At 42.7% G+C, this 23,946-nt stretch overlaps 1 protein-coding gene across 2 annotated transcripts; it reads right to left on the bottom strand.

Moving 5' to 3' along the window:
* Window positions 1–1,442: 1,442 nt before the first annotated feature.
* On the bottom strand, window positions 1,443–22,183 carry samhd1 (SAM domain and HD domain 1). Of its 2 annotated transcripts, none has more exons than XM_079677640.1 (16): window positions 21,857–22,183; window positions 20,908–20,974; window positions 20,662–20,734; window positions 19,998–20,158; window positions 18,841–18,971; window positions 18,600–18,670; window positions 17,240–17,398; window positions 16,517–16,617; window positions 16,283–16,391; window positions 15,034–15,125; window positions 9,141–9,256; window positions 7,038–7,177; window positions 6,306–6,401; window positions 6,067–6,171; window positions 5,795–5,932; window positions 1,443–2,369 (listed from the first exon to the last, which is right to left on the bottom strand). In XM_079677640.1, the coding sequence occupies exons 1-16, from the start codon at window positions 22,035–22,037 to the stop codon at window positions 2,214–2,216; spliced, it is 1,896 nt and encodes a 631-aa protein (XP_079533766.1). In that variant the 5' UTR covers window positions 22,038–22,183; the 3' UTR covers window positions 1,443–2,213. The 2 variants fall into 2 exon arrangements, with proteins under 2 accessions (XP_079533766.1, XP_079533767.1); XM_079677641.1 differs by having other exon boundaries at window positions 18,856–18,971; window positions 21,857–22,181.
* Between the last annotated feature and the right edge of the window lie 1,763 nt (window positions 22,184–23,946).

The following is a 23,946-nucleotide window of genomic DNA, read 5'->3' on the forward strand; positions in this document are numbered from 1 at the left end:
ATTATTGAAAATCGTTAAATTCGTTTTTTGCAGCATTGCAACATTTACTCTTAACAAACCCTTTAAACATTCCTTCCAATTTTTGGTACAAAATATTTAAAAAAAAGGAAATATTTATATATATATAAACTTAACACAAAAAGTAAGGCAATTTGTGTTGTAACAATGCTTTTTGGCAATACATCTTATACTGTTGGAAAGCCTGTTTTCTTACTTTTCCAACGGTACCACATTTGTGAGGAACAAGTATTTGTGGGATGAGCAGCAGAGCTGAGTATGTGGGGTGTGCCCATGACAAATCTGACAGATCTCTTCTGCCAATGCCAAACAGCTTTTTTTTGCTGCTGACTCTAGTTGGGTGTTGTTTGGTGGATAGGAGGATTGAAGTCTGATAAATAAAGAAATATTGGCAACAATTGATTTATTAACAATTGATTCATTTAACAAGCAGCCTCAGTAGTTTGTGGAAGAACCATTGGAAGGGTAATAAAACAGGCTTTCCGACCGGTATAAGATTTATTGCCAAAAAGCATTGTTACAACATAGAAATCATCTACCAAACACAAATTGCCTTTGTTTTGAGTAAACTCAACACAAAAATCCTATGCGCATATAAGAAAATATCAATGTGTATATATACACACACACACTCTTTAATTTGAAGCTAAAGTGGAACATTTTAGTTTAAGACTTTACATGGAAAACTAGTGGCAGTCTTACATTTTAAAGTAAAAGTAGTAATTCACTTGACTGGCTTTCAGGTGTAATATTGCACTATATACACATTAAATCATATTGTTGCATCAAGTAGCATTTAAGTTCTGATTGACTTTTTGTAATATAGTTAAATAATTGTACTGTTTTGTAACTTACATAGTTAGTCAACTAGTTTCATTATTAGAGATGCATTTTGTTTAAAGTAGCTAAAGCTGTTTAATAAATGTACAAGTACATTGTTTCCCTTTTAAATGTAGTGAATATAAGTATAAAGTAGCATTAAATGGAAATACTCAAGTAAAGTCAAATAACCTCAAAAAAGTTACCTCAGTACAGTACTCAAGGTAATATTTAGTTTACCACCTCCGCCAAAAACTCAACCAACAACTATAGAACAACAGTCAAATCAAACAGTGAGGAATGATAAAACTTATGTGGACAGTTTTCTTTACAATGCATACTCCTAGTGCTGTACCAAAGTAAGATTTTGAATATAAAACACATTTTTTAAATAAAAAAATCTGTTTATTTCATTTAAGGTTATGAATATCTGCTATGCATTGCCAAGCTGCGGGGCAAATGTACGCACCCCTAAAATGAGAGTGCACCTGTATTCTCAACTTTACAGAAACACTGATGACTTTTATAAATCTCAATGCTTACTAAATACTGGAACATTGATGCCTTCTGGTGTTCAAAAAGATGTACTTACATGAGAAAACATCTGAGAGAAAGAGTTTTATTTTCAAACACTTTTCAACTCCTTTCAATAGGAATACAAATGTTTTTTTTTTCCCTTTGGTAAATTTCCCACGAGCACTGTTTTTTTTTTTACACAATCAGCAAAATAAAACAACCAGCTATGAGGAAAGATCACATCACATTTTGAATGTGGAAACATGTTTAGATGGTATCAAAAATCCCATTAAAATGTTACAGAGATCAATAACTTGAAAAAAACCTAATGAACAACTTTAGCCACTTACTGTAAGAACAATAAATAAAGCACAGCATAACACACTCAACCAGAACTTAAATAAATATATTTCAAAGAAAGGTCAAACCAAAGTGAGGTTAAAACAAATGCTCACTTTAGATGTCAGAATCTGTGTGCTCACAGAAACCTCTGACAGCAGCTATAACGTACTCAACCCTGGCAGTTTTGTGAAAAGAAAACACATGTTGTTGGATGCTGTAATCAAATGCTGCCCTGAAATATACTGTGCACATGTTCAGAGTAAAACATTCAAATTGACCATGATTTATTGATCATAACACACAGGCATGATAGTAGAAAACAATAAACCAATTTAAAACTTGACCCCAAGTTTCAAATGTTAAGAGTCCAAAATAAAAACCTGATTAAAAATGATCAAACTAAAACAAAAGATGCGTATGATATTGAGTGATCTCTGTAAAAACCCTGAGTAAAGGCCCTTAGTATGTAACAACTATCTTTAAAGTTGAAAACTATTTATTTCGTCGTAGAAACTGTTTTAATTTTTAAACAGCTGAACTTTGGCTTTCTTCTGTCCATTCACAGTAGCAAAGTTTACCTCCGTGGAGCCGCCACTCTCACTGCCCTCGCCCTCATTGTTGTTCGACCAGCTGGGTTTCTGAGGCGTCAGCTCAGGGGCTATTATGTCTCCATCCTGTGAAGGAGAAGAGAGAAAAATATTGGATATCAAATACTGCATTCTCAAAAGGAAATGTAAATTTGAAGCATTTCCATCCAAGCCTGCCGCCTCCTTCCATCCAATTTGGCCTTACAAGAAAACACAATGCTTAACAATGAAATCATAATGCTAGAACTCCTAGTTAGCCCACCCATTACTGTAACAGGAATCTTTACGTAACTATGTGCAATAATAATTGTACTAATGTCAGACACCAGCACTCTACTGTGTCATCATTTTCTTTCAATATTATGTGCATGCCTTGTTATATAATAGTGTTCTATATCTGCATCTATACTTTGCAGTAACAATGTAAATCTCCCCTTTGCGGGACGAATAAAGGAATTGTGATTCTGATCATTTGATTGGAATTGGTAAAAAGTAGTGCAATCTCCAAATTGCAGGAGGTACAATATTTGTTTAAGGGAAATAAGACCTTCAAATATCGTTCTTAAATAAGTAATTTGAGTGCTGCAGAGAAGTCCCGGCCTACAAATCATGAAAAAAGTCCATGCAAAAAATAAAAAAATGAAATTGAAACAAACACTACTTATACATGAATAGTTAACCTGTGCAGTTCTTTACATAACATACATTTAAGGCAGGGATGGGCAACTTTGATGGTGGTGGGGGCCACATAATTGATGTACTGGCCACCAGGGGGCCGCAGATTCACTTGGAACACACACACACAAAAATTCCATGTGTTGTATATAATTATTAACAAATATACTAAGTCTGACATCTTCATTAACATTTTACAATCAAAGGGAACATCCCCAAAAAATGGGAACATCCTCTAAAAAGCTCACTTAACAAATATCGGTTAACAGAAATGTTATTTCATTTTTACAAGTGGCGTGTTTATATTGAATAGGTTATTAAAGAGTGGAATACAACGATTTTAAACTATTGGAAAGCACGGAAAATGTCTGTGTATTGAGATTAACCATTAAGATGACATAAACATGAAGTCATGAACACTAACCCAGATATTAGTTGCCTAACTTGAACCTAAAACACTTGTAGCCAGTCTCTGCATTCCCCTTATTCCACAATAAGGGGAATGTCAACACAGAAACCTGTCAGCCCGCACTCTGTTGTTCCTCAGCACCACTCCCCCTCCCTCCCGCTGAAATTATGAATGAAAAGCGTAGTAATCATAGATAACACAGCAGGGTCCGTGACAGTTTGTTTTCATCTGATTTCAAATAAACAAAGTCTTGGTTTTAAGAATATTAAACTTGTTTCGCCAAATTCAGATGATAAGTACAACTTTTAAGCTTGTAAAGGCATAATTACAAGTGGCAACTTAACGTCACAGCAGGCATAACAACAGCCGGTGTTTCTTGTGAGGGTTTCCCCGGGAAACAAACACAATACACACAAATGCGTCACAGATTATTTGTATTTGAAATCATGTACGCAGCTCGCGACGTAACTAGGAGTCTAGTGGACGGTATCAGTACTACAAGTAAAACAAATTTAAAAAATATTTTTTTGTAATTACATTGTTTATAAATTAATCTGAGGGCTTTAAAAAGAGGAGGTGGGGGCCGCATCCGGCCCGCGGGCCGCCATTTGCCCATCCCTGATTTAAGGCATCATACAACATGCTAGATGTATTTCCTACCACCTAAAACATTTCCCAGTGCTTTGAAAACCATCTCTTAAATCAGCACATGACCACCAACTGTTGTTGCTCCCTCTTCAGTCTGCAGTGTCATACAGCAGCTTAACATAATGTATTCACAATGCAGCTTAACAGGGCTAAGGGCTACTTGTGCCTAACACTCTTATAGGTATATCTTATCTTATTTAGTTGGAATGCTGATACAGCATTCCAACTAAATGTTATTCTACGGACGAAAAGTTTATTATTCTGTCGGAATTTTGGCCCTCTTCTCCTCCTGCATTGAACATCGCAGAAACTCCGTTCAAACATCAAAACGTTCAGCTCGGTCGGGAATCGATGGTTATTACTTTTCTCATTCATAACTTTCATAATTCCAGAGATACATCCCATAATTCATCCCATTTTTAACCTTGGAGTCAATGGAGAAACTCTTCAGACTTGAAAAATCTTCAAAATCTTCATGCGACTTCAACTGCTAACTGTTCATTCATACTTTCACTCAGAAACCTTATTCCAACTTTAAAATGTTACACAACTTTCTGACATTATTCGTGTAAAACAACTTTTAAATCTGATTCTAACTTTTAGAGATATTAAACATTGTTCAGACCTTGTTAAAGAGGTTTTCTTCACATTTGAACATTAACTAGTGTATGATGTCACAGCTAGAGTGGAGGACAGCTTGAAATTTGCCTTCATATTCTTTTTTACAACTGCCATAATTCCCAAACCCTACATTCCTGAGACATAATTTTTCATGACAAACGTAGGAAAACATCTCGCAGCTTGAAAAATAACAAATAGTTAAGCAAAAATAATTCAACAAAATGCCTCTTGAGGGCATGAAGTGACAAAACCTTCAATGTTCCTCCATTGTAATTTCAGGCTGATATTTCCTCACGGTAGCAGCCGCACACCTTTAGTTAAACTGCCAAAAAGGCCACATTATTAACCCGAAAGTACACAAAAATTACACTTCAGATACTCAACTTCCTTGACATGCTTCATGTTTTGAAATTTCACAGATATCTTTTACGGTTCTTCCACAAAACGTTTACATGTAAGAGGTTTATCTCTCATTCAGAACAATGGAAACCTGTGATCTCTGCACACCTCGTAAACTCAAATATACCTGTGTAATAAAACACGATGATGTCATAACTCCAACTGACATGCTCAGAGCAGCAGACTTCAGATAGCAGTGTGCTAACAGTCCAGCCGTGAAGACATCTAAAGGACAGTTTTGAGATTTCTTCAAATGCCGTTGCCATGGCAACACAATGCTCGCCATGAAACACGGCTTTCTCATAACTTCAGTGAAACTGCTCCAAACGCCCCAAAACTTCACAGGTTTGGTAACTATGCAGCCATCAACGCATCTAAGCGTATTATGGGGTGTCATCAAATGCTGTTGCCATGGCGACAGATCATTCGCCATCAAGTTAGTTCAGAAGTTTGCAGTTCGAATATTCTGCTGCTTTTCCAAGCCTTTTCACTTTCTTTTCTTCTCTAATCACACATTCAAGCCCCCAGTGTTCATGTATCATTTCAATCTAAATTCTTCCCTTTCTTCTTACACATAACATTTCAGCATAGCAGTTTAGCGTCAGCTTTTCAACATAAAGCATTCCCACTAGCAATTTCTTCAGGAATTGCATTCTCTAGTTATAATTGTTTGTCCTTTCAGTTTAGGGTAGAGGCAAACTACCTAACTTATGTTCAACAACTAACATACAAATTATTATCACGTCCGATTAAATAGTACCTGAGGCTTTGAGAGGTTCATGTTGATGCACCACTGCACAAAGTGTTTCTTGGCAGCCTCCAGACTCCTGTCGTCGGTCTTCTTGCAGTAAACCCTGATGAGCTGCTCAGCAAACTGCTCTGGGAGAAGTTTAGACACCTGGCAAGAATGACAGTTTACTTCGAGACATACATTTCAGATAGAAGCAATGACAAACACCTATGACGAAAAAACAAAACACAGGCAAAGACGGTTCAAGATTTGAATTCTGAGGTACTTCCTACAGTTCTGACCTGGTTCTTGCGGATCTGGATGGCTTTGGACGAGTCATCCTTGCAATAAAAACGCACATTGTTGATGGGGTTCTTATCCTTCATGCCATAGTCCATATAGATGACCTAAAGGGAAAAGGAGGGTTATAATCTTAACGTGTAGAAAGACTCACATCTTAAGATATTATAGTACAAAGTAGCTACATTTCATAAAAATAGTATATAAATAAAGAATGTTAGAAATTAGATCGAAAACATACACTAACTACAAAGTCCTCCGGCTGCAGACTGCCATCCTTAGAGCCGCTCTGAACGAGAGATTCAGCCAGATCTTTTTCCCATTTGCGAATTTTCTCCTGAAGGGGAGCAAAAAGTAGATAAGTGAAGAATAATACATATTTTATATTGGCAGGGACATAACATCACCCGTGGTCATATATAATAACGGTATGAAGGCTATTTCAAATTATATAAATGTAACCATTAGATGCACAACTCATCACAACTTCTGAGCTCGAATCTAATCTTTGTAATCTATTTTGCAATATCCATCAACAAAATCTAGTACTTTTACGGAAGATCATCTGAAATGATTCATTATTTAACCATTCAAGAGATCATTAATTGTCAATATTTTTGATAAACAGTTTATTGTTGAAATGTGTTTACATTTGCTGGTTGCAGCTTCTCAAAAGCAAGGATAAAATGCTGCTCTCTTTTTTTTAATCAAAGCATTTAATTGAGTTTTGTTGGACAAATGAAGCTTGAATTTTGAAGACCTCTGCCTCTGTGAAAGTGCATTTCCCCACATATTTTGACATTGTTTTAGAATCTATAATGAACTAATTAAAAAGATCATACCTCAAACATACGTATGATGGATGAATCGATAATGGAAATATTGTTAGCTGCAGCCCTACATGGCAACTGGAAAACATCTCAGAACACATTACTCACAAAACAACTAGCTCCTAAATGCTATATACACACACCGGGGTGACAATCAAGGGTTGTTCGGCCTGAGTTTGGCCCAGACATTTATAGAGGCGTCGACAGACGATGTTGCGTAGAATCTGCCTCGACTCAGCCAGCTCCGGAGAGGAAGAGTGGAGAATTCTTTCAAACACATGATCTACAGGCCAAACAGAAGAATATGACAGGTAACATAAAGCAAAGCTAAGACCCAAAAGTCACTAGATCTTTTTTTATACGTTATGAATGTGGCTGTCACAAAACAGGGAGTGTAGAGTGTGTAGTCAAATATAGAGCAACATAAACACTAAGAAAGTAATTAAGTAAATAAGTTAATGGGTAGATACTTAATTGAAGAACACAATGCAACATAATGCAATAACATAATAAAGTGCTTCATAGAGATAATATTTCTGAAGGCCAACCAGTAAACCGGCAACACCGAATGGCCTCAAAAAAAGCCAATGGGATTTTGGATTATTGCAGAAAATAAGCAATGAAAAAACGGATACAAAATAACTATATTTACAAGTTTTGATCAGCAAGATATTTGTCAGAAATGAAGATTGTAATTGAAAAACCCCACGGTTGCATGACTAGAACAAAACGTACAACTCTTGTAAACTTAAAGAGCCTGTGACAGCTTCCCAACAACTGTTGTGCAATGAAATATTGGGCTACTAGTCATCTCGAACAGTCAGTTTAAAAAAGAAAAAGCGATACCGTTCCGATAAATATCAATAATTTCAAACATCGCGGGGAAATTCCTTCGACTCATTTTTGAAGTTTTGGGGAAAGCCGGAAGTGACGTCAATGCGGGAACGCTTCACTGTGCGGCGAGAGCCAAACACGGACAAAGTGTGTTGTCATGCGTAGAAATGGTGAATTACTGAGTTTAGGCACGTTAATAATGTTTTAATGAAGTTGACTACAGTATATCCATATTTGTCAGTGCTTTCATGTCAATTCGGCGAACATAAACATAAATGATCGTGGTGATGATGATGATTAAATTATGATTACAAATCGGTAGTGAGAGCTGCTGAATTTCCTCCCGTCGGATGTGATATAAAAACAAATTGATTATTTTTGTAGTTGTAAACTCAAATGGATTACACTACATTTATTAGTGCTTTCATGTCAATTCGGCGAACATATGATACATTAAATGATCGTGAGGATGATGATTTAAAAATCGTTTGTTTGAGTCAGTCTGCATTTCCTGATGAGAAAACAAACCGATGCTTTTTGTAGTTGTAGTACACCAACATGGATTAAACGTGTGTTTATTTTACCACAATGTTGGGGAAATTATTGGATAAAATGCACGGATTATGATTATTATTATTCCCACTCCGATCGGGACACTAGTTCCACCGTTTCCCCGCAGCGAGGCTCCCAGTTGACAGTTTACGTGGGCTGGGTGCAGTGGTGGACTGGCCATCGGGACGAATCCCGAAGTGGGCCGGTCAGATAAGTCACAAGCACATCCCCCACTCCCCCGTTGACAATTTACTCGCGGTACCGAAGTGGACCGGTCGAGAGTCCCGGGATGATTTTTAGTCCCAGTCCACCACTGGCTACATGACCGTATGATCGCCCATATTGACGCACCTAATTCCTAAACTTCTAACAAATACAACATAAACCGATCCTTCAGCCTCATATGAGCTCTCAGACACGTTCAAAATTAAACTGTCATCGCTGTCATCGCTTGCTGCTGTGTGCGCCATTGTGCGTTTACATGCAGATGCTGGGATCCTGAACGGTGCAGCTGGAGTGCTGTGCCCGCAATGACGTCACAAATAATTTGGCGGGACTTGAAGAATCCCCGAGAAGATCCAGAAAATGGTTAACATCGAAGGGCAGATTAATGGTTATCAAAGTACAAATATCCAAAATCAGTTTAGTAACAGTTTTCAAGGGGACAATATTTACTCAAATTGATGGGTTTGGATGATGGGGGAAACTCGTGTCACAGGCTCTTTAATAACAGATTGTATTCCAGGCCTCCGAAAGCCCACTGACTTTGAGACAAGGGAGCAGGGCTTTAGGATTTGATCCTGCAGCTCTTAGTATACTGCAGCTATATTTTAAATGTGCACACAGTGGTTTCTGCTGACCTGTCAGCTTGGTGTAGGCCTCCATGTCATCTATGGCTGTGGAGAGGGTGAACTTCCTCCCTTCTGAGCCTTCAATCTGGATGTGCTTGTCTGCCTTTAAAAAGGCCTCTGTGATCCTGGATAACCATACCCAACATATTATTGTTGTGTCAAATTATCATGCAATCATTTATAAGACATAATATAAAGCTGGTTCTGATGTCACTTTTATCTGATCTCTCCAGTGGCCATATAAAAAAGGTGGTCCAGATAAATCCTTCCTTTATGAAATCGTGGCCAACAAAAGGAAAGGCATTGATGTGGACAAGTGAGTAAGTGTATAAATGATGTCTTACACTCTGATTGCCTTTTACTCTGTTAATTGAATGTATCTCCTATATGTGTGGAACATAGGCATTTGTTTAGAACAGAAATGCCAGGTGGGTTAGAGGTGGGTGAAAGGTGGATTTGCAAATGGTTAGGACTGGAGGGTTTATGGTTTAATGGAGGGAATGTTTAGATAATGTCAAGGGAATTTATGGTAAGGTTTAGTTGGCTGCTTCCTTTCTTCTTTATTAGGGATGCACCGAATATTCGCCCACCGAAAATTATCGGCCGAAAATGGTTAAAAAGGCCCTTTCGACCGAAAGGGTTTTAGCACTGAAAAAATATCACCGAATGTCAGATCCTACTCCGCATATTTGTCCGGGTGTTTTGATTTCAAGTGGTGGAGTAATCCCGAAGTGGTGAAAGTCTTTGCAGTTACACCCCCTCGAGAAATGTCAGCTGAACACGTTTTACAAATCGCAATCCGCGCCTCTTAAATATCTCCAAGCGACATGTTGGCTGTGAGCCAGCCGCGAGCATGGTCGCGCGCCGCCGTGCTTGTCGCCGCCTTTTGATTACGTCATCACAACAACACCTTAGGTTACCAGACTTATAGGTGCATTTGTTGTTGTTGAAGGCCTGGCTGTTACAGTCTTTATTTACACTATTTTGTTGTAGGCCTACTGGCCTAGATGTTTATGCAGTTTTAAAGCACCTTGGCTTTGTTCTGAATGCACTTTGTTGTAGTTATCCTACAGAGAAAAGAAAATGCACTTGACTTGGAATTAATGTACTGTATGCATTCAAAAGTGCTGAATAAATGTTTTATGGACCCATAATAGTGATTATTATTGAAGTTAAGTTTTGCCATAAGCATGTCTTTTTCCATAATCACGTAGCTGAACAACATTGGTAAAAAATGTATGCATATATATATATATATATATATATTGTGGTGATTGACATTATTCACCCACGGAACTATGGGTTGGGGTATTGTTCCGCACGGACATTAGTGAGTTGACCGGACTTCCTGTTTTTCCCCCGGTCTTATCTTCCCGGGCTAAAAGCTGTTTACATGTTGTTCTGATGTTAAATAAAAGTCTAGCTTGTACCTTCGATACCCCGCCTCCGACTCCCGTCTCTCGGCACTACATTGGTGACCCCGACATAAGTCTCGTAGAAGGATCCGAGACTGAACCGAGCATGGCAAATAACGCCGTTTTTTTCAAACTGCCGGAGTTTTGGGATACATCTGCGGCTGCATGGTTCGCACAGGCGGAGGCTCAGTTCGCCCTCCGCGGAGTAACTGATGACGCATCACGCTATTTCCACGTCGTTTCGGCACTGGGAAGCTCCACTGCGACCCGGACGGTGGGCTTTATTACATCTCCCCCTGCCCAGGATAAATATGCAGCGTTCAAGGCTTTCCTGCTAAAGACTTTCGAGCTGTCTCGGTCGGAACGGGCCCGACGCCTGCTCGCTATTCATAGCCTGGGAGACAGCAAGCCTTCTGACCACATGGAAATGATGCTCAACCTGCTAGGTACGGAAGAACCCAATTTTTTGTTCATAGAACTGTTTCTTCGGCACATGCCACCGCATGTTCAGACAGCGCTCGGTAACACGGCTATTACTGAGCCACGCGCTTTAGCCGAAGAAGCTGACCGGTTCTTCCTGGCCACCCAGCGTTTTACCCCTGAGGTGCTGGCCCCGACACGCAGCGGCTCCTTCCCTGGTAGAGGCATGCCACCTAGCAGAAGCTCAAGGGCCGACGTCAGCGACTCCAGCCCTGGCCTGTGTCAGTACCATGCACGCTATGGGGCGAAAGCGAGGATGTGCCGTCCCCCCTGCACCTACAAGGAAACGGGAAACGCCAAGGCCTGCGCTCGGTAGTGGCCGCGAGCGTGGGCACATCCAACCGGCTCCTGTTCATCAGGGACACCCTCTCTGGTCGCAGACTCCTTTGTGACACAGGAGCCCAGCGGAGCGTCCTGCCGGCTACGGTGGAGGACGCCGCCGGTGGGGGCCACGGCCCACCTTTGACGTCCGCTAACGACACCCCTATCCGCACCTATGGCACAAAGACAGTGGACCTGTGTTTCGAGGGTCAGCGGTTTAAGTGGGATTTCATCACGGCTGACATCTCCTTCGCCCTCCTTGGCGCAGACTTCCTGTGCGCTCACGGACTGCTGGTGGACGTCAAGAACAGCCGCCTGGTGGACGCACTGACGTTTGCCTCGTTCGCATGTACCCGCGGCGAGGCGTCATTCAGCGGGCTCTCCAGGTCACTCTCACAGGGTGACAAGTTCCAGCACCTTCTCAGTGAGTTTCCCGACTTGACGCAGCCCACCTTTTCCGCTGCCACTACCAAACACAGGGTAGAGCACCACATTGACACTGAAGGCCCCCCAGTCTATGCTAGGGCCCGGCGGCTCAACCCTGACATGCTGTCGGTCGCCAAGTCGGAGTTCGACAGCATGGAGCGTCTGGGCATCATCCGCCGCTCGGACAGCCCTTGGGCTTCGCCGCTCCACATGGTCCCTAAATCAGCCGGTGGCTGGCGACCGTGTGGTGACTACCGCCGCCTTAACGACGCCACTACGCCAGACCGCTACCCGGTCCCTCACATCCAGGACTTCTCTTCACACCTGGCGGGCAAGCTGGTTTTCTCCAAGGTGGATCTGGTGCGGGGCTACCATCAGGTTCCGGTGCACCCCTCAGACGTCCCCAAAACTGCGGTGATTACGCCGTTCGGGCTTTTCGAGTTCCTGCGTATGCCGTTTGGACTTAAGAACGCAGCTCAGTCCTTTCAGCGGCTGATGGATTCGGCGCTCAGAGACATGCCATTCATTTTCGTCTATTTAGACGACATCCTTGTCGCCAGCTCCTCCTCTGAAGAGCACCAGGCACATCTCCGTGTCCTTTTTGCGAGGCTCAGCCAACACGGCCTGATTATCAACCCGGCAAAGTGTCAGTTCGGGTTGTCCTCCATCCACTTCCTCGGGCATCTCATCAGCAAAGATGGAGCCGCCCCCCTCCCATCGAAAGTGGAGGCCGTGTCCGCCTTTCCACGACCGTCTACAGCTCGGGCGCTCCGAGAGTTCCTCGGGATGGTGACGTTTTATCACCGGTTCATCCGCCGGGCGGCCCACACCATGCGCCCGCTGTACGAGGCCCTCAAGGACAAGTCCCCCGGCCAGGCCATAGACTGGACGGCTGAAAGGGAAGCCGCTTTCGATGCCACCAAAGCCGCCCTGAGCGAAGCCGCCATGTTGGCTCACCCGTCACACAGGGCCCCCATCGCTATCACCACCGATGCGTCTGACTACGCTGTGGGCGCGGTGCATGAACAATGGGTCGACGGCGCCTGGCAACCGCTTGCCTTTTTCAGCCGCCAGTTGACTCCCAGGGAGCGCAAGTACAGCGCTTTCGACAGGGAACTCCTTGGTCTCTATTTGGCTGTTCGCCACTTCCGTTTCCTGCTGGAAGGCCGGGAGTTTGCGGCGTTCGTGGATCACAAGCCACTTACTTTCTGCATGTCCAAGGTGGCCGAGCCGTGGTCCGCCCGACAGCAACGCCAGCTTTCGTACATCTCCGAGTACACCACGGACATACGACACATCGCTGGCAAGGCTAACGTGGTCGCGGACTGCCTCTCCAGAGCGGTCATCGGAGCTGTGCAGCTGGGCCTCGATTACCTCCGCATGGCGCTGACCAGGCCTCTGACCACGGGGTCCAGACCCTCAAGGCCTCGGTCACGGGATTGCGACTGGAGGAGGTCACGGTCGGTGACTCGGGCGCGAAGCTGTGGTGTGACATCTCCACGGGCCAGCCTCGACCGCTAGTCCCTACGGACTGGCGCCGACCCGTTTTTGAGGCGGTTCACAATCTTTCCCACCCCGGTAGGAAACCGTCCGTGAAGTTGGTGTCGCAGAAGTTCGTGTGGCAGGGGCTTAAGAAGGACGTGAAGTCCTGGGTCGACGCATGCGTGGCTTGTCAACGGGCTAAAGTCCACCGCCATACTAGGGCCCCTTTTGAACTGTTTGCGGTTCCTGAGAGGAGGTTTGACCATGTCAATGTCGACCTCGTAGGTCCGCTTCCCCCCTCTCACGGTTTCACCTACCTGTTTACGATGGTGGACAGGACGACCCGCTGGCCCGAGGCCGTTCCCCTCACCTCGACGTCAGCTTCCGACGTCGCCCGCGCTTTCATCGGCACGTGGGTGGCGCGCTTCGGGACCCCGTCTGACCTCTCCTCTGACCGCGGTTCTCAGTTCACCTCGGAGCTGTGGAACGCTGTTGCTGTGGGTTTGGGGGTCAAGCTGCACCGCACCACCGCATATCACCCCCAGGCTAACGGATTGTGTGAGCGGTTTCACCGATCCATGAAGGCGTCACTGCGTGCCGGATTGACAGACGGCAACTGGGTGGATAAGCTCCCGTGGGTTATGCTCGGCCTCAGGTGTGCCCCCAAGGAAGACCTGCAGTCCTCGTCGGCGGAGCTCATCTATGGCCAGACGCTACGGGTCCCCGGGGAATTCATTCCCACCGCCACTGTGCCCTGGTCTGCAGCCGGGCAGCGCTCCTCCCTGCTGGAGACCGCCGGGACATTCACGCCCGTCCCCACGTCGCAGCACAGCAACCCAGCTTTCCGGGTGTCCCCCGGATTACGGTCGGCGGATTTCGTTTTTATTCGCCACGACGCTCACCGCGGTCCCCTGCGCCCCCCTTACGACGGTCCGTTCGGGGTCATACGTCACGGGGACAAGAGCCTGGTGGTGGACGTTTGTGGCAGGCCTGAGACTGTGTCCGTTGATTGGATTAAGCCTGCTCACGTGGACGTTTCCAGGCCGTTGGAGTTGGCTCTGCCCCCACGTCGGGGCCGCCCTCCCATGTCCCGTCCCCCACCCCCTGTGGGGATGCCCTCGCCCTCGTTGGCGCCCCTGCCCCTGCCCTCGCCTGCGGCCCCGCCCTCCTCAGCCCCTGTGGTCCGTACGCGCCGGGGTCGGGCGGTACTTCCTCCCAGGCGCGAGGGTTTTGACTATGGGTGAATTCTGGGGGGGCTTGTGTGGTGATTGACATTATTCACCCACGGAACTATGGGTTGGGGTATTGTTCCGCACGGACATTAGTGAGTTGACCGGACTTCCTGTTTTTCCCCCGGTCTTATCTTCCCGGGCTAAAAGCTGTTTACATGTTGTTCTGATGTTAAATAAAAGTCTAGCTTGTACCTTCGATACCCCGCCTCCGACTCCCGTCTCTCGACACTACAATATATATATATATATATATATATATATATATATATATATATATATAATCATTTTCGGCCTTTCGGCATTCGGTCAACTGTTTCCTATTTTCGGTATCGGTTTCGGCCAAGAATTTCCCATCCGGTGCACCCCTATTCTTTATGGTGGGACTGTTAGCTGTGTTCGTGGTGCAGAACCTCTTCATCCTCTGAGGATGAAGTTGCTCTGTTCCTGCATTTGAGATCGATTCAAATTTCCACCACAATTATCCGTAAAAACAACTAAATTGTCAAGCAAAGACAGCAATCTCTATCAGAGCGATTAGCTACTCACATAGTCTCTATGATGTTGCCCACTTTGTGCTGGTAGGCTCTTCTGTGGAGACAGTTCCTCGTGTGGAACATGTCATACAGATTGCCCACCTCCTGTTAAAAGAATGACCTGCACGTTACAACTAATCGTCTAAATCAGGGGTGGGGAACCTCCGGCCTCCGGGCCGTATACGGTCCGCGAGACCATTTGGTACGGCCCTCGAGGTAATTTATAAACACACGAAAAAAAGAAAAAAATTCAAGAAATCTAGACCGCAAAATAATTAAACAAGTTTGTTTTTCCTGGCCACGGTCAGGGTCCTTGAACACAACACGAGCCTAACGTGTCATCACGTGGTATATGTCTCGTCTGACAGGAATGTAGTTCTAACTGAGAGCACCAGAACGCGGCTCTGGGCCGGGACTTCACAAATTGCAATACCCATAAGGAGCTGTACACATGCCGCAGTTTTTGCGTGGCTGTGTCTTTAGTTGAAAGCCCAGTGGCGATCTGTTCATCTGTCATACTGATCATACAGTCAATAACGTTGTTGTTATTAGCATCTGGTTAGCTAGCTATGCTAACGAATATATAAGAAGCTTTTTCTCCAGCCAGTGAGGTAAAGGCACATCTTTATATGATCATTATAGTTATAGAAAAATAAGAGAATAAAGTAAACAGGTATACAATACTATATGACAGTAAAAAAAAGTTGTTGTTAATAAACAAGAATACAGTTTAAAAGGGAAGTGATTTTTAAAATATCCATAAAGAAAAAAATCTCTTTACAGTTCTGTTTCATATGGGTGTTGAGAGATGTATCTCTCAAAGTGCACCAGATTGATGCTTTTAACTTCAACATTTAAAAAAAATCTTCCTGCTGGTGCATGCCCCCAAACCCCCCTAGTTGAGGTTAGACCCGCCCCCCCCCTACTTAAATCATGTCCACATGGATATGAAACTAAATACATTTGCACACATCTTGTGTCCATATTTTTCTGTTTTGGTGGTCATGCCACGGTGCATGAATGCGCGGGTCATGGTCAAATATCTGGATTAAGAGGTTGCTTTTTTTTTGCACAGCATGAAAGAAACTCGAAATGAATGGGCTGGGATTTGAGTTTTTTAAGCAGACGTTGAGTTCAATAATTTGTACGGCCCTCGAAGGATGTTGTAAAAATTGAAATGGCCCTTGAGAGGAAAAAGGTTCCCCACCCCTGGTCTAAATGGATTGCAGTTGATCAAAAAGCAGATGTTACAAAGTCAGTACCTTGTCTCTAGTGCAGATGTGCTTCTGCCCGTCCACCTCACACACCCTGGCAAACTTTATGAAGCGGCCATGGTCAAAGTTGTTCTTGATGCCCAGGTGGTAGCAGTCTCTAAGGAAACAGAGGTCAGGAATGTGTACAAAAAAGGTGATTAGTTAAACTACAAGAAAAAAAGAATATTCATGTATCACTTGGAACACTATTATTAAAGGAACTAACAGCTCAGCAAGCCCCACCTGGCAAAGTAATCCCATTTGTCCACATCAATGCCGTTCCTTTTATTGGCCACGATTTCATAAAGGAAGGACTTGTCTTCTGGACGGCCTTTATATGGCCACTGTGGAGAGATCAGATAAAAGTCAGAACCAGCTTTATTTTCCCAAGTATGTTTAACCATACACATATTTAACTCTGGTTCCCACTGACTTTCATTGTTTGTACGCAGCGCTAAGAAAAAAAGAAGATAAACAAATGTATCACGTAGCTTGAGAAGCACTGTATTATTGCCTCATAGGTTCAGTTACAAATTAGCAAAATCAATCAAATATAGGCCAATTATGCTTGTGAGTGTTGGCAGCTCATCCCTTAAAACGGAAGCCTCAGATTGATTATAATAAGGAGAAATATGAAGGGTGTATTTCAAGCTTGATATGTAAATAAGTCATTTGGCTTTTTTCTTATCAACTGAGATATGTTAGAAAATGTTTCCAACTTGAATTGACTGAATTTATTTGAAGTGTTCTTATTAACACTTGAATACTACTGTGTAATATATTTTTACATTTATATTTAAGAAGCACAATATAAGAGAAGCATAAGTGTGGTCCATATTCTATTATGCTTTTTGAATTTGCTGAGGGCCGATTGAAAATGGTCCGCGGGCCGTAGTTTGGACACCCCTGCTTTATACACAGTGGCTGTTTCATTGGCTTATTTCACACGGGCAGAAGTGGAACTACCTTCTTGTCTTGAACTGAAACAGAGTTCGGTGGTCCAGCAATCTGTTCCTTAATGAAGTCCAGGTCCTCGGGCAGCACCAGGCCGTGCTGCTCCATCACCGGCTTCAGGCCATTATCCTTCACCAGGTAGTCGAACATGCTCAGAGAGGCGTTCTCATGCTGTGACACAAACAGGCTGTTGTTAATATGGAAATGTGCATGGTCTCACTTTGAAAGTGAAAGCACATGACTCATTACTCAGATAGAAAGAGCTTATCGCAACTAAAACCTGACAGGACACTTATCTAATCTCACGGTTGTTGGATGCCAGGTGTATGGTCATAATTTACATAATGACAGTGTGCCTTCTAGTTCTTATCAGTGATAAGATTTATCAATCTGAGAAGTGCTATCGATATGTAAGCCCTCAAATGGCCTAATGAAGACAAATGACATTGTAACGGCTTAAAATAAGCCACTGAAAAACAAGCTTTTGATTGCTGTATCTTTATGCCATTTTTAAGTTTATTTTACTACTATAACTATAAACCAATCAACCAAAATAAAGTAAGAATGACACTGAGGAGACAGTGTCGTTGGAGTTAGTGCCAACAGAGGAGTTTAGGGTTTTACCTATCACTTATTTTAGACTTAGACAAAAATCTATCAGACTCAAGTTTATTTTGATGTAAATAATTCCTTACTTTGCAGTAGATTGTGTTAAATTGCATGTAGAAGAACTCAAGCTTTAACAATCTCCATAGGGAATGACTTAACAACAGAAAAAGGCCTTTTCAATTTACTTTTCAAAAATAGCCATCCAAATAGCCCTTTCACAGAAGGTAGTTATTATCTGCAGTCTGACTTTTCCATTTGTTCCTATTTTCTTCCCCACAAAACTCTCGGTTTGTCCTTTTGAAAATATATTGGCAAAGCAGTTACCAACCTATTTTAAAAGCAATGAATGATCTGTTTCGAGATGTGACCAAACAAGCGTTTTTTTACGATTCTTTGTGGTAGCTCAGTTCAGTTGATAAGCGCGGCTGGACTTGTAAGTTGAAACTGTGATTTAAGGGCTTTTTATTTTATACTTGAGTGCCAAATCATTTTCTGATGAATCACAGAACAGGTTTTAAACCTCAGAAATTCAGATCTTAGTTATTAAGATGTCTAGAAGTGACTTCCCCAGACTGTCTGGATTTTCTTTAACTGCGAAAAAGTGGATTTAGACAATCTGCCTTTGTCAGTAATAACTGGAAATAAAAATATGAAGGCTTGTATAAAACTAATTCAGAGAAGTGTTCTTATCTCGCCTCAGTTTTCTTTACCCTCAATGCATACGGCAAAAGAAAACAGTTAAATAAATCAGATTGTTTATTACCTTCCAGGAAATTCCTGGACGTGCTGTGGGGATAAACTTGCTGTCGAACATATGGGAGAATGGCCCATGACCTGGATAGGGGTCGGAATGGGGGGGTTACATCAAAAAGCTATTGAATGTGACATGTGTGAACTTAGCACTAAGCTGCTTGTGTGTTATTCCGAGGGGAATAGACAGGAAAAGGGAAGAATTGAACTTGCATTCTCCCTCATGCCCAACTTAAACTTAAACTTGTGAGCACCTGAACATCGCTCACCCAGGTCATGGCAGAGCCCAGCGATCTGCACACAAAGGATGTCTCTGCGAGAGATGAGGAGCTCTGGCTGCCTCTCGTTCAGAGCTTCTACGAGCCGCCCAGCCAAGTGTCCCACTCTGTAGCAGCACACAATAAAACAATGCAGATTTACAGTAAGAGTTCAACAAACCATAACTAAAAATGAACTATATAAAGATAAAGACATGTTAGTGAAACTTTATGTAACATTTGGTTACACAATTTTCAAGCACCTTTCAAATAAAACGACAAATTCAACACAATAACGATTTTTAACGATTGTAAGTTGAGATATATTCATATCATTCAACACACATTTTTATTAAAGTACCAACATTTCCTATTTAGAAAGTCTCAATACTTTAATATAGTATGTTATTTCGTCATTTAAAAAAAAAATTGCTGCTAGTCTCTTTTTAGCCCTGATGTGTACTAACTTGCCTTTATTTAAATGTTATTATTAATGTGTGCTTTGCTTCTCTGTTTATTATTGCTTGCCTTTTTGCCTGCCATGTCATGTTTGGTTGTAACATTAGCCGCTTTCGTACCACCTCTCTAGCAGGGACTGAAAATGGCCAAAAGAGTTCCCGGCACTGAGTAGTCCTGGCGGTGTGAACGCGACATTATTGGTACTAACGGAACTAAAGAACCAAAGTACCAGGGAAAGTCCTGCAGTGTGAATGCGGCTACTGATTTCCCTGCTGTGGGACTAATAACCGAAAACTGATTCTAATGTCAGCCTATCCTTTCTAACATAGACAACATCTCTTGTCAACATATTGGCAGGTATCTTTTTCACAATACAAGTGTATAGAAAGCCTATTCCCAATAAGAGGGGAAGGGACAGAGGGCGGGTATTTTCCCCATGACATGCACTCTTGGCCAGTGCAATATAATATCCGATGAGAGCAATGTCCCTAATATAAATCCAGATTAAAAGAATACTGAGAGAAATATTATGTTTTATATTCGGCAGTTTCCTTTTATTATACCTATATTTGACACTTTGGTGACTCAATGCTTTGCCAGTTAATGTGGTTTTATATGAGCCTATGATTCTATGATACGGGTTTTATTGATGCCTCATTATAAAACCCTATTAAATAAACCCACCAAACACGTACCCAATGCTGTGTTCAAACCGGTTGTGGGATGCTCCAGGGAAAACATAATAGGTCCCTCCGAGCTGCTTGAGGTTTCGTAGTCTCTGGAACTGAGGCGTGTCGATGATTTTGACGAGAAGAGGGTGCAACTCCACATGCCCGTGAATAGGATCATTAAACACCTGAAAGAAGACCGAACGAGACCATTCCTAATCAAAATATATAGCCAGTCTGTGTGTTTATCTTAGGGTGGTACGATGGTTTTCAACAAAACACATGGACAGAAAATGATATACAGTAAATATATAAATAGATTTCACAAACTAAAGTTAAAAGAAGTCTTTACAATGTAAAAATCTATTGACAAGGTATAACAATGGTTTAAATAGCAGGAAGTAAGGTGTCTCTGACATTTCCAAAAAAAAGGAGAAACCGCTCGGTTTTCATTTCACAATGTTCCCCTTAAGCTTATTTGCAGCTTGTATTATTTTCACATTCTGTTTTTGAGGTATGGGTTGAGAACAAATATGGGCTATGAGGAAGTATTTTGTGCACTAACCCCTTGTGTCTTTTCAAACTTCCCTTCTGTTTATCCTACAAGTGCTTCTCTTTTTTCTTATTATGTCTTCTTTATCCCTTTAACCTTGAAATGTAGCAAATTCAGCACAATTCAGCTGGTAGTTACCTTATTTGGCTCTGCTCCTATCTGCCACAGCTTCCTGAAGCTATGAAGGATCTTCAGACGGTCACCAAGGCACCTGGGCAACACCGGATCAACAATAATAGAAAGAAACAGCATCGTTGTTAGAGAAGTAATTTATGTTTACTTTGACACAAGTGTTAGTGGCCTTTTGGTCCCATTTCTCACTGTGCCCATGACAATTTTCACAATGTTCACAAATCCCGCAAATTAACACAAACACATACTTACTTTATACCAATCTTCTCCAGATCAGCGTCACTGAGATACCGCAGCCCAACACCTGTGATCTTTTGTGCTAGAAAACACAGGGGAAACATAATTAATGTTAGTTTTAATATTTTATTGTATATATTCATTTTGTCTAATGTCTTCCTTTATTTTACGGAGAGGGATCATTTATTGTATTGTATTATCACACCTTTTTCTCCTTGTGTCACTTGAACTGTTGTATTATCTTGTTATGCTGCGTGTGTCCAAAAGGGTTTCAACGTTTTGACCGGAAGATTATTATTATTATTTTTTTAATTTATGATGTGGGCCGCCATGTTGTAAAAGCACTTTGAGCTGCACCTGGTGTATGAAAAATGCTTACAAATAAAGCTTTAACAGTGGTGGGAGAAGTATTCAGATCTTGGACTTAAGTACAAGTAGAACTACCAGAGTGTAGGAATACTCTGTTACAAAAGGCCTGTATTCAAAATGTTACTCAAGTAAAATTTAAAAAAGTATTTGCATCAAAATATACTTAAAGTAACACAAGTTAAATGTACTCCTTACGCAGATTGGTCCATTTTAGAATAATATATATGATATGTTTTGATTATAATTATTGATGCATTAATGTGTTTATCAAAGCTGGAAAAGGTGCAGCTAGTTTGAAGGACTGTGTGTATACTGCAGGGTAGCTAGATGTTACTCGTCTTATTTATGTGTTGATTATATTTCAAATTATTAATCCAAATCTGCCAAGTAACTAACAGGTATTAAATGAAGTTTAGTGGTGGTCAATCCCCTCAACATTGAACTAGAGTACAGCAGATATTCTTAGTTACTTTACACCACTGACTGCACACAGGACAGCAAGTTAGCATAATTTAGAAGCAGCTACCAACTGATCTACTGAATTCATATCAACAACAAGGTGAACAACAGTTTATTAAATAACCCAGAAACTAACCTTTAAATATATCTTCCCACTCTACGAGATCTTCTCTTCGCAGGTACCGACATGTTTCTTCCACTCCCCATCGCATGTAGTCGGAGTCCAGCAGCCGGACCAATGACACCCTTTTCTCCGGCGTTTTGAAGCAGTGGTTGTCGGTCACAACTGCCTCCAACTGCCGTTTTCTGTTCTCCATATTGGTCTGATAGACTCGCGGCGAATTGCTTTAGTTAGAAGAGTAAAACCCTGAAAGATTACAGCCGGTAATGTTTCCCCTGTCGACTCCACCAGCTGATCGAGTAGATCTGCACAGTCTGGCGGTGAAAAATACCCGGGTTTTGTTTCTACACCGGGGGCGTCATCAAAAATTGAAACACAGAAACTGTTTCCGCTTGATAATTCCAAAAATAAAAGCCTTTGGAACCGTGATTAAATCAGAATCAGAATTCCTTTATTTGTCCCGGAATATACATTATTACAACAGCAGAAAGTGCAGATAAAGTGAGGAGAAAGACGTTACACATTCAAAATTAACAAAGTATGCACACGTAATTAACAATAAAAGAACACCATCAGTAAAAAAAAAACACTAAGCAGATAAGAACATCATGGTAAAAAAGTAGCAGTGTATTTGTTTTTCTTTTAAAGTGACCATATATAATTAAAATAGTTAAACTATTACATTAAGCTTCATACGTTTACTTATATTATACATACATAATACTCCCTCTTTGCACTATTTTTATTTTTGGACTTTTTTTGATTTTATAAAAATGTGCTGTTGATCAGTTTGAGAACCTGAATCTGCTTTATGATTTTATTTCAACACTTCGCTTCCGGTAAATTGTTCGCTGCTTGTAGAGAACTTGACGCACGCGGAAGGTGGAGCCAATTATAGTGCAGCGAATGAGGCCAGAGAAGTGACGCTAAACCCGGATTACTTTCAGTGACGACAATGGAGGACATGCAGTGCCGGTGTTGTGTCAAATTATGCACCCCCATCACGAAATGCACCCTTTGTCACGGGAACGCCAATTTGTAAATGAAACGTTAAAACGTTAAGACCTTAAAACGATGGTTAAAACGAAAAATAAACGTCCAGGTTTTTTTTAAATAGTAATTTACAGACTGAGTCGCTTAGTGGTAGCTCATGTATTCTTGATTCTTGTTGTTAAACTTTTCGCTCCGTATTTTGATGGTCGTGGTGTCGAATCCTGGATTTTTCATTCATTCGTCACTTCTTTTACGTTCCCACAGAACTAAACTGCATTCTCAATTACGTTTAACTAGAAACGTATTTTCTCCCACTTAACGTTTGTTATCAACGTATTGTAGTGCCGAGAGATAGGGAGTCAGAGGCAGTGCAATTATGGTGTAAAAGGGGACTTTATTTAAGAGCTGTTGACTTGTTGCAGTCAGAGAAGAAGAGAGAGAAATTTGGAGGGCACACGACACAACATATAGTTACAACACATATGTCCGTGCGGAAACAATACCCCTACCCCACAGTTCCGTGTGTGAATTATGTCCCAGTGTATTAAAGGTGGTCTCCACACAAGCCCCCCCAGAATTCAAACATAGCAAAAATCCTCGCGTCCGGGAGGAAGCACCACAGGGGCTGAGGAGGGTGAGGTTGCAGGTGAGGGCCGGGCCATAGAACGGGCCGTCGGAAGGGGGCCGCAGGATAGGGTATGGGCCCCAACGAGGGCGAGGGCATCCCCACCGGGGGTGGGGTGCGGGCCGGAACGGGCAGTCGAAAGGGGGCCGCAGGAGAGGCCCCAACGAGGGCGTCCCCACCGCAGGCCCCGTGGCGAATGAAGTCCTCACCCGCCAGTCGGTGAAAGCCGGGTCGCTGAGCCGCGACGGGCGTGAATAACCCGGTGGTCCCCAGCAGGAAGGAGAGCTGCCCGGCCCCAGTCCAGGGCACAGCGGCGGCGGGCATGAAGTCCTCGGGAGGAAGGAGCCGGGTCCCCGGGGAGCAGGAGCCGCATCCCCGGGAGGAGGGAGCCGTGGACAGGGGAGAGGCCAGAAGGGGCGCCGTCCGAAGCCGCCGTCGAGTTGAACCGTGAGCCGCGGTAAGAGGAGAGGCCAGGCAGGGTCCCGGA

The sequence above is a fragment of the Notothenia rossii genome (genome assembly GCF_949606895.1).
Source record: "Notothenia rossii genome assembly, chromosome: 4".
Taxonomy (NCBI): Eukaryota; Metazoa; Chordata; class Actinopteri; order Perciformes; family Nototheniidae; genus Notothenia; species Notothenia rossii.